The 11,907-nt window shown below is 42.6% G+C and overlaps 1 protein-coding gene across 3 annotated transcripts; it reads left to right on the top strand.

The window, feature by feature from the left end:
* Nucleotides 1–756: 756 nt before the first annotated feature.
* Task7 (TWIK-related acid-sensitive K[+] channel 7) lies at nt 757–11,856 on the top strand. 3 transcript variants are annotated; one of them, XM_033483804.2, is made up of 5 exons: nt 757–1,300; nt 2,260–2,415; nt 4,209–4,552; nt 5,115–5,233; nt 6,030–11,856. In XM_033483804.2, the coding sequence occupies exons 1-5, from the start codon at nt 1,174–1,176 to the stop codon at nt 6,289–6,291; spliced, it is 1,008 nt and encodes a 335-aa protein (XP_033339695.1). In that variant the 5' UTR covers nt 757–1,173; the 3' UTR covers nt 6,292–11,856. The 3 variants fall into 3 exon arrangements, with proteins under 3 accessions (XP_033339695.1, XP_033339696.1, XP_033339697.1); XM_033483805.2 differs by having other exon boundaries at nt 757–928; XM_033483806.2 differs by lacking the exon at nt 757–1,300 and adding an exon at nt 1,335–1,533.
* Nucleotides 11,857–11,907: the final 51 nt, after the last annotated feature.

Here is an 11,907-nt window from a genome sequence, read left to right on the forward strand (position 1 = left end):
GTTCATTGTTGCTCGAACATTTTTTACGACCTTGCAGAACTTTGTAGAACGATTTCAAATTATTATATTTTGTAGAACGATTCTTGTAGAACGATTTCAAATTATTATATGATACATGTGCTTTTGTGAACGGGGTAATTGTTTAATGACACGCTCCGTTAATATTGTTAAAAAAAATTCCTGAAAATACGCTACCCTAAGATTGCAGATACGACGTCTTCGAGACAACAATGGTTAGGCCGGACATAAAATTCTAAACATATAAAAAGATTAATAGCAGTAACGTAAGTAATATCGTGCTTCGTTAAAACGACCGATAAATTTGTCACAGATACGACCGAGACAATTTCCGCGGAACTTCTGTTTCTTGCGATCGACGCATAAGATTCTCGTATTCGCCAGATTCGCACATATCGAAACCGTGCAAAACGCTCGTGTACGAGCGCGAACGAATGAAGTTTATTCCTTTACAAGGATATCGTCGAACAAAAGTAAAAGAATCGTCCGAATTCCGCGAGACGTGGACGCGAAAGTAGGCCTCGTCGACGAAAAGATCCGCAGATCCATTTGTTATTCACCGAGCGAGCAATCTTGTCTGATCAGTGACCGACTCGTTCCACTGGAGCGGAGCGGAGCCCGCTATCGTTAAGATCAGCGTTACCATTCGCCGGGCCGGTATACCCGAGAGAACCACTGCACACAGCTGTTTCCATGGCGCCGATCCTGGCGCTGCTGTCTGATCAATACTTCATCCGAGAGCGTCGGGTGCTGCTGTCAGCGTGGTGGGTGCTGGCCGTCGTGGATCGTGCACGCGTCTCGACGTTTTCACCGGGCGTTCCTCTCGCGGAACATGTCGCGAGCGAATCGATAGCGTTTCGAAAAACGACGATGCACCGTGTCGAAAGGCAGTGGCGCGAGTGACGAAACGGTGAGAACGAAACGACGCGCGATTGCCACCGAGATAATAACAGAGACGGGAGAAAGCGGGGGAGAAAAGGGGAAAGAGAGAAAGAGGGGGAGAGAGAGAGAGGGAGAGAAAGAAAGAGAGAGAGAGAGGGAGAGAGAGAGAGAAAGAGAGAGTGATTATTCGGGGGCGGGGGGTCGAGCGTCTCTGTTTCGGGGTGGTGCCGAAACTCGAGGTGACAGTCTCGCTGCCTCTGACAGACTGCGAAGATGAAGAGGCAGAATGTCAGGACCTTGTCGCTGGTAGTGTGCACGTTCACGTATTTGCTAATAGGGGCGGCGGTGTTCGACGCGCTCGAGTCGAACACGGAGAGGAAACGCTGGGAGTTTCTCTCCGGTGAGTGTATTAATCGGATTCTGATCAGACTGTGCCTGGCTTCACGTGTCCCGAGAGTGTTTCATGCACGGGGTGTCGAGATTGTTTGGGAGAGCGAGCGCGCGGGCTTTCGTAGAGCAGAGTGTCGACGGGGCAAAATGTCTCGCACGAGACAGTAGCTTGATAGCGGGCGTAGAACGTTGCGGGAGTAAATGACTACGATGCGTATCGAGTATCGAAATGTCTAGTCAGAGGTACAGTGAGTTAGTGTCAATAGAGATTAGGACGAAGAAACTTAACGCCAGATTTACGGAACCCGTCACTAATTTCTTGAATTCGCGGCTATTCGCGTCGCAAAGATACATTTATTATTAATTCAATTATTATTAAGTTATTTATTCGATTTGTATGTTACTTACGGCAAGTGTTTTCGATAACACTCGTTAAAAATCAGAATAAACGTCTTATCGTTACTTGTATAAACTAATACGAAACAGCTGTTCCTTGTGCTCCGTAAATCTAGCGTGGAAGAGTCGTTTCGTAGAATAGGACAGATAATGCAGCATCGTAAGCATTAAAAATACACCTAGAATTGCGTTCGTATTATGAAGTGTGTTGGTCCGATCCCTTCGCGTCTAAATCCCAAATCAGAATCGTAACGAGCTACGATGGAGTCGGTGCAGACGAAGCAGAAATGAAATCAGCTGTTCCTAAACAAAATTCATACAGCGAGGAATAACTATCGAATCGGCCAAACTCTTGTCTTCAGAGAATATAAGTCGGAGAACATAATACGTAGCCTAAGTTTCAATTAGACGACTGTAATAAGTCACGGTAGAGTCGCTAGATTAGTGAAGTGAAGTAAGAAAAGAAAAGCCGATCGTAACGAAAGGATTGCGAGACGTTTGTGTGCGCGTGTATGTGTAGTCCTATGGTATTGATGCGTTTGTGCCGAAATAACGGTGCACGTTCTGCTTCAGAGGTACGCCGGAACATGATGAAGAAGTACAACATCACGCAGGAAGATTACAAGATGCTCGAGATCGTGATAATTGAGAACAAGCCGCACAAAGCTGGCCCACAATGGAAATTCGCGGGTGCCTTTTATTTCGCTACGCTCGTGCTCGCTATGATAGGTAAGTGCGACAGATATAATCGTTGTGTACACACTCGCGGTGTGCCATGTGCGATCGATATGAAGGAGTCGACCTTGAAATTTTCGCACGCGCGCGAAGATCTCGAACCTGATCCGCGACCGTTCACGTTTATGCTTAACCCGAGAAAGATAACCTACGTCGCAGAGGCGCCTGCGAAGACTGTTGATTTTTGTTAATTTTTCGTAGAGGTCTAGTGATTTAAGTTTAAAATTACTTAAAATATAAAAAAATATAATATAAATGCATTTTATTTTTACAATAATGCCGAACCTTTAAAATGACTAGATTAACTTAAATAAATATCCATTGTTAGTATAAAATTGACGCCTTAGAAAAGCATGCGCCTCTGAAGCGTATGGTTATCTTTTACGTACGTTGTCATATGGTTATCTTTCTAGGGTTAAATATGGCTTTGGAAATTCGATGAGAATTTCTTTCTTCTTCGCATCTGTGACAATATTAAAAATAAAACTGCCGCGAGAAAGAAGGAGGAGGTTTCGCGTTCTCTGAACATTTTGTGAAAGGGACCAGTGGGACGTGCTGTGCTAATTAACTTCTGCTTTGAGACAATGGTAACGAATTAGACGAAAAAGAAAACGCATTAAACCTTGAATCTACTTTTCCATTATTCATGCTCGTCTCTGTTATACGTAGAATCCGCGGTACTATGTTAACCCTTTGCGCTCGAATGGCGACTCTGAGGCGACGCTAAAGAATTGCCGCAGTATTTTCAAAAGAATGTTCACATTATTAAATTTGTCCGCATTCGATAAATTGTCAAATAATAATAGAAGCGTTCTACTAAGCGTACACGGTCAATTTCATATGCATCGAATGCAAACAATCGCACCAAATGGTAATACTGCAGGTTCGAACGAATGTCCTCGTTTTGTAATGAAAATAGTCTCCGAGTGCAAAGAGTTGAAATTAAGAAGAATTATGAACAGCGATCGCGGAACGATACTGTAGAAATTTGTTCAATATTTAAACAATATTGAATCTGTGTCGATTAGGAAAGGACTAAACGCGACGAAGACAGGAAATATCGCGTACCGTACCTACAACTAGGATTACAACTACTTCACTTAATTTTACAGCTTGCAACGCTCCTCACTCGACGACTCTCGAACACTCTCTGTCCACTCCAAACACGCTCCTTCGACACAATGTCTGCCTTTTTTGAAAAACGTAACAATCGCATCCGCCGGCTCTCCGTCGCCAAGGGTTTTTTTCATCTGACCCAGCCTTCGCCAACGTTTCTCTTCTAACCCTTTCGCTACGGCGGGCCTCGCCGCGGAGTCCCTCGTGTAGAACGGAGCACCCTGCCGAAAGCAGGAACATTAAGCGCGCGCAGTCTCCAGCTTCAAAAGTCTTTTGCTTCAAAAACGTTGGATTAATATGACCAGATTTATTACAATTGATCGTAGTTTTTGGTAGATGATAGCGTCTGCGAACAGATGAAAGCGAGGCGATAGCCCTTGTTTTAACTTTTGGCTCCATTGTTGTGACCGGTGACTATAGTCCCCCGTCGTGTATAGGTGGCATCTTGTGGCCGGCGACTATAGTCACCCATCGTATGCGGGTGTCGTTTTGTGGCGGGTGACTATAGTCACCCGTAGTAGCGAAAGGGTTAATACAAAGTCTTAAAACTACGGCCTCCTAAGCCTAACACTCCTCCCCGTCCTAAACGTGCCCACTAAATTACGATACAACAATACTGTAATCGCGAAGAGTATTTGTACATCGCTGAGAATGTTCGTTTGCGTTTCGAGGATACGGGCATTCGACACCGGTAACCATAGGCGGCAAAGCGTTCTGCATGGCGTACGCCATGGTGGGCATCCCCCTCGGTCTGGTGATGTTCCAAAGTATCGGAGAGCGTCTGAACAAATTTGCATCGGTGGTGATCAAACGGGCGAAGACCTATCTGCGGTGCAAAAAGACAGAAGCGACGGAAATGAATCTCATGCTCGCGGCTGGCATGCTTTCAAGCATCATCATTACCACCGGTGCGGCCGTGTTCTCACGTTACGAGGGATGGAGCTATTTCGACAGCTTCTATTACTGTTTCGTCACGCTTACTACCATCGGTTTCGGTGATTACGTCGCTCTTCAGGTACGTTACACCACCTCGATCGTTGTTATCGATTACATTAGCTTTATTGTTATATATTAATTAGCTTAGAATATTTAAATTCGGACCTCCGCTTTAAAAAGAAATCTTGAACATCGTTCGATTAAAGAACGTTTAAATTTTCCTTAGATATTAATTGGAGAACAAATACATACATTCATTTGATCGTATTCGAGCGATCGTTTCTCTGGAAATGCATAAAATCGTGTACGCCTAAAATTAGTAACCTTTAACGATATTTCTGCCGAAGGTGTCGAAACACGTCTTCTGGTAATTCCTGCTTGACCCTATTTACACCAAGGAAGGCTAAAAAGAGGCTTTCTTTCGAATAATTTCTAATAAAAGTTATTTCCTACGTCCTATATTATCCACATAATTTCGGTTTTAATTTTGCTTAATTCGCAAAATAAAAAAAAATCAATTTTGCAATCGTCGCAAAATCAATTCGGTAAATTAGGCATAGCACAAAATGTCGGTGAAAGAAATAGCGTCGACTCGCTTCTAAATGAAACAATTGTCCGACACGGTCTAAAAACTGTTGCAGAACGATCACGCGCTTTCAAACAAACCTGGATACGTGGCCTTAAGTTTAGTCTTCATACTATTCGGCTTGGCCGTCGTCGCCGCCAGCATAAATCTGCTCGTACTTCGTTTCATGACAATGTAAGTACCCAGAAATAAATCCAATAATAAATCTAATAAATCTAATAACAATCGTTCCCGCGACAATACCACCAAACAAATACCACGAACCCGTCCAAACTGGTTCAAACTGGTTCAAACGATGACAAACTCTTCCAAACGACGCGTCGCGAGAGAATCGTTGCGCCATTAACCCTTTCGCTACGGCGGTTCAGTCCGCCGTAGCGCCCCTCCTGAACGGAACCACCCGCCGAAATTGTGCACATTGCGCGTGGATAGTGTATTTGGGAAGAAAAGGGATTTTTCTTTAAAACAGTATAGTTATAATTTCTGCATAAGGTATAAAGTTATTTAATAGGTAAAAAAAGTTTCATTAACAATGGAAAAAGTGAAGAAATAATATATAATATACAGTAATAAAATAAAACATAATATTCATAATACACAAAACATAATACATAATAATTAGTCCTAAAGTTAGTACTTCCGATTTTCTATCCCTTTATGACATGTAACACAATAATAATGGGAAATGCAGGTAGAACAAATATAACTTGAATGGTGTGTCGTTTATTTCGGACTGTCGTTTGTTTGTTTCGTCAAAAGATTCACGCAATAGTAACAAGAGGCGGTGCAGTCCAAAAATTAGGTCGCGATTTTACCAGCATGTCGGATATATCCGGCGTTCGTCCCCAGAGGGCGATCATGTGGATGTCGGATATATCCGGCGTTCGGCTCCGCGAGTGTTCATATGGATGACGGATATATCCGTCGTTCGGAGCGAAAGGGTTAACAATATAATGCTCGTTCAAAACAGGAACACAGGGGACGCTCGTCGCGACGACAACGAGCTTCAAGTGGCCTCGCATCATTTGCTGACCTTGGATGGCGAGGTGGTGGCCGTGAATGGGAAACTGCTGGCTGGTCACTTGGCGCTGATGCCGGACGCGGACGACTGCGTGAGCGTGTGTTCGTGTACCTGTCTTGGGCCAGGGACCTCGGAGCTGCTGGACCAAGGGTACCAGGGCTACAGACCTCCAACCGCTGCCAGCCTTCGCGTGAAACGCGCATCCGTCTGATGGAGGGAGTTCCGTCGTCGCAGTTTACGCCGTCGACTGTCGAGGGCCAACAGCAGGGAGCTGCTCGGCATCGACGTGTAAAACCGACCCCGAGATCATCCAACCACCCTGAAACCCGCACCATCCCCTAAGCACGACCCAAGACGATGCGGACGATATTCTGTGGCCGTTCGACGAACTGTACGCTCGAGTTGACGAGCTTTCTGCTTCGACGTTTGTTGGGCGAATCGGATGCGAAGGGACACCTGCGAGATACCTTTGTACGGTCTAGTTCGAGGTTGAACGGTCTTTCACCAGGATTTGCTTTAGTTAGGCTGAATTGAATTTTGTGCGATTGGACGCTTGAAAGGTACTATTGGTCACCAGAGCCATTTTTCGAATCATGGAACTAGTTTTCTATCGTGAATTTTATACGTGATCTCGACGCTACAAATTTCTGAGTACGGTAAATTCTTCCCAATTATTGCTCGGCTTGTAAACAAAAATTGACAACTCGGGAAGAGGGGCTCGAATAATTGTATTTCCTCTTCCCAAGTTGTCTATTTTTGTTTACAAGCTGGCGGACAATTGGGGAGAATTTACTGTATCCTTTGAATATAAACTATTTTCACAGAATTTTACTGAAATTTGATATTGCCGTATACGAAGCTACAGAATTCGAAGCTATCAGAAGATCCTTTAGCTTCCTTTAATTCGAAGGAGACTGTATATGAATTTGAACGTTTTAATTGTCTGCGTGAATTGTATTGGAACGGGTCTCTAGAAATCACCATTGGACACACGTGGCAATTTTGAACCGAAAAACAATTCTTCCGAAGCGAATTTGATATCCAAGTACACCGCTGAGATTTCAAGAAATATTTCAAATTCGGCTCGCCTTGATTCGACTCGAGCGTTTCTAAATTAAAATGCTTAATTCTATATGAATTGTGGAGAAAAAGGCCTCTGCGAAGCTCTTAAGGACAGTTATAAGAACAGTTTGCTTTCGTTGACTTTCAAGTCTACTATTTCTCCGACGAACAATCGCGGACAACGCTTTTGAAAGTAGAAACGATTCTTTCGACATCGATTTTATACGTGATCTCAGATCTCTCATTTTCAAATTGAGAACTAGTATTCCAAATTTCGTTCGGATCGGCTGGATTCTGAAAGGTAAACGAACTAGAACGAGCCCTGGCTCGGCCCAAGGTCCAGCCAGGCTATCGTCCACCTGCACAGGTGGTTGTATATGTTTGCACGTGACACGTCGTGCGCGCGAACGGCCCGTACACGTCCAACAGGTGTCGAGGAAACAAAATTACGAGGCGAACAATGGACACGACAACAGTGTCGGCTCGGTTTCTTAGTCGAAACTCATCAACTCGAGTATCGTGTTCGCAAACCGTAAGATTCCCTGTGTGGTAACCCGTGCAAGGTTGTCCGTGGAAGGGGTCAAGAACGTTTTCGTACACGGTCGTTCGTTTTTGAAGACGTATTTTGAGAACTTCGTGGAAAATTTATCCCGAGGAGAGCCCCGCGGAGAGATCGTTTTAGGGTCGCAGTCGTTTAATCCGTGTTATGATACATATATGTACCAAATGGAACCATCGGAGGGTTCCTAGGCGAGATTTTGTAACGATTTCATACGTTTCGTATCGTTCCAGATACTGGTTGCCGTTCGCTGTATAAAAAAAGAAGAAAAGAAAAAATTGTTCTCTCTGAATCGAGAATGTTAGATCGGTGGGGAATCAATGGCCTTCTCATTGCGATTGGGACGCTTTAATCGTGATTCTATGCAGGGTCTGGGCGACCTATAATCCTCGCGCGACAAGAGAGCACCTTCGCGTTCACGTTCCCCCTCTCGCTAGCTGCCCCACTGCCGCAGCTAGTAAGAGGGGGGAACGTGAACGCAACGGCGCCTTCTTGTCGCGCGAGGACTATAACATTGCCCGCGGAAACGTAAGCGAAATTGTTAATTTTCTTTGTGATACCTGAATACGTAAAGGGTAATTTTTCTTAATTCTTCGTCGACAATAGCAACAAACGTACAAGTGGCCATTGATTATGCACCACGCTGGTATCATAATCACGTTTAACCCATTAATTATCATTGACGAACTTCTGTTGTTGCTTGATTGACAAATTGCGAAACTAACGCGATCGCGATTATTTTATTTTCCGTTGAAATATCTGTTCGGTTGCAAAACACGGTTTTGTTCAGTTTTATTAGACGACTTGTACAGACGCAGAGAGTTACATTTCGTTTTCGACGATTAATGTAAGAACATTGGTTTCCATCGATGAATTGGTCCCCGGGTAACGAACGATGACATTTAATGGGTTAAAGAACGCTCTACGAGAAGAAAGTATTTCCAATTCGACAAGTTGTTCGCGACGGAGTATTAAAGGAAACGGAAAATACGATTTTATGTGGTGGAGTAGTGCCTAGTAATAATAAATAACCAATGTTAGGGAACATCGTTGTTCTGGTTTTTACAAAATTTCATTGGACATCTGCCAGACTCGGTGACAGGAACCGTACTAACAATGTGTGTTGATGTGCCCTTGGTGGTCTTTGTTAAGTAAATTCCTAGAGTCGTTGATAATTCATGCATTTAAAAGTCAATGTGTCTCAAAATGGTATTGGAAATAGTTTTAATAGACGACCGACGAAGGTACGGAAAACTTCAGCATAAGCATAAACGTTCTGCAACGGAAATATTATTCGTTTATATCCAAGAGACTCGCGTTTACATCCACTTTACTTGCCAATAAATATTTACTAAATTTAATTGAATCAGGTCGAATCGATATAGATTATTTATCGAGCATTATTTAATGATAATAACGTTTACATTCGTTCGAACTTTATTTTCTGGTAAACATTTACCGCGCGAAAATATCGTTGTAATCTTGCTCGAATCCGTGTTTTCGACGACAATAACAATATCTTGTTGTCAGTTGCAGATTTCAACTGTACGATAACTAAAGCTGTGACGTTATGCGAGAGTAATCTGTGCCATCGTTCCTCGTGAAAATGGCGACACGTTCGCCTGGGTGTATCCAAAGACGGAAATTATTTGTACACGTATATTATGCATACGGCAGAAGAATTTTCTGACCTCGATAGCGTGATTGTTAAATATGAATGCAGATCGATGTTTATACTAGTACGTCACTGTAACGCCATGAAAAAAAAATATAGTCGTCGACCGATTAGTGCGATTTTGTAGCAACGCAAACATTCATAGGCGAGAAAGTTTCGTAGAGGAATCATCGTGACGAGAGTCTAAAAAAGTCTAACCTTTTCAACACCAAGAAACTCGATTGCCACCGTTGATATTCTGGAAAAATTTGTCACAAACTCAAATTATCTAAATTAATCTAAATCAATCTAAATTAATTAAATTATCTAACTCAAATTATATCAATTTCAATCTTAAATTATCGATGGCTCAACTTTACATTAATTTGACTGTGTGTTTAATATTATTATAATATAATATATAATATAATATAATATAATATAATATAATATTATTATAATATTTAATATTTGTCTATAAAAATTAAACAACGATCAGTGACAATTATAATCTAAGGATTAATTCAAGAAATATTCAAGAAATATAATACGATAAATATAATTCAATTGAATTAAACAGAGCCAGCGGTAGCTATACTTTCAAGATTGATCTTTACATAATTCAAGACCGTTCGACTTCTTCGATTATTTAGCAAAGATTCAATGGTAATTATATTCTGAAAAATTGTATGGTACAAAACACTTCGAGATTTCGTACCGCGCTGCGAACGGAATTCAAGAAAATCTCCGATATCGATTTTGTTGCAAGCAAAAACTACGCTTACAGTGTGAAGATCGTGGCCGCGTGTTACTTTGATTCTTCTACGGTAATGACTCGGCGGAGACGACGTCTGAAGGTCGTATTTTTTTACTGGATTAGAGAGTACATTAAACGACAAACAGAAATATCCGGGAAGACTGATAACACTGAGGTTAACTTAAGTGGCTAGTTATATTTTTCACGTGTCACGGAGACCATTTTCTAGCTGCGCTTTTTGACCCCCTAACTGGAGTGCGGCGCGGGCAAGCTTCCCTCGAGGGGAAACCTGCGAGTAGTTACGAAATGGTTCCTGGATATTTTTTATTGTTCACCACGTTATTAGAAGGCCCCAGGCGCTTTGAACGCGTTGAAACCTTAGACACCCGTGAGAATCGGCGCCGATTCGTGCATCGAATTCGCACATTCGAAAGGGGATTATCGTAAAACGTAGACTAATTAGGCTCCACGCGGTCGAACAATTCAGTTCACACACATTAGTTTGTATCCGGACAGCTTTTATACGACGACGTATAGCTCAATTTTATATGCCATAGATGCATGTTAAAATATTTTGGCACTTTTCATAGCTCGTTTTTCAGGTAACGAAACGGTTCTCGAGCGTTCAACGATCACGAAGTATAATTAAGCAACGATCGAACCAGTTGGAGGGTTGAAACGATGATTACCAGACTGCGGATCTTTATAAAAAGGAAAACGTTTCTCGGTAGATCGCGAGATACGTATTTCTTCGTTTATCTAAAATCATGATTCGTTTTATGTATACAGAAAATCCGCGGTCTACATTATGCCCCTGATCGCAGCTTAACACTTCGATTGCCGTGTTTCTGGTTATTGGAGGACAGAATTATTTACACAGATTCGAAAAGTAATTTTTCTCTTGATATATACATATACACAGGGTGTCCCAAAAATATCTCGCAATCCGGAAATAGCGGGTTCCTCGGATCATTCGAAGCAACTTCTTCCTTTACAAAAATGTTCTCCGAGGCACCGTTAACGAGTTATTAACGAAACACAGTGACCAATAAGAATCGAGTACGGCTGACGCGAGGCGGCCCAGCGCACGAAGCCCAGTTCCGCTCATTGGCTCGGTCGCCTCGCGCCAGCTGAGCTCGCCTCTCATTGGTCACTGTTTTTCGCTAATAACTCGTTAACGGTGCCTCGGAGAAAATTTTTGTAAAGGAAAATGTTGCTTCAAATGACCCGAGGAACCCGCCACTTTCGGATTGCGAGACATTTTTGGGACACTCTGTATGCATATATAATTTTTATTATATAATATTATATACATAATATTTGTGTGTGTATGTGTGCATAAAATGTGCGCAATCATAATTAAAATAGTATCGAGCATCGTGCATTACGAGCTCGCAGTTTGTATCGTTTCATTGGGTGAATTAGCTTGCGGAATTTTTGAGGTTGCCATGGCAGTCGAAGCGTTAAACACCTCGGTATTCTAATCTGTGAATTACGATAGTCGATCCATGTGATCCATACACGCACAAAAGCTAACCCCTTTCGGTTCACGAAACCACGAAGTCGCGTCCCGTGCATCCCCATCGGAACCATCGTCGCAACACGCACCGCAAACAATAGACGTATACGCATATGTACGTACTTTCGTTCATACATAGACGTTCGTTGTACCATAATAACCGGACGTGATTGGATATATTCTTGATCGTCGAGAGTTTTTTAATAAACAAAACCAAACAACAAACGTCTTTCGTTTCACATTTCATCCAGCCCCGCTGTTTTCGTCGAACTTCAA

The sequence above is a fragment of the Megalopta genalis genome, chromosome 6 (genome assembly GCF_051020955.1).
Source record: "Megalopta genalis isolate 19385.01 chromosome 6, iyMegGena1_principal, whole genome shotgun sequence".
NCBI classification, from domain to species: domain Eukaryota; kingdom Metazoa; phylum Arthropoda; class Insecta; order Hymenoptera; family Halictidae; genus Megalopta; species Megalopta genalis.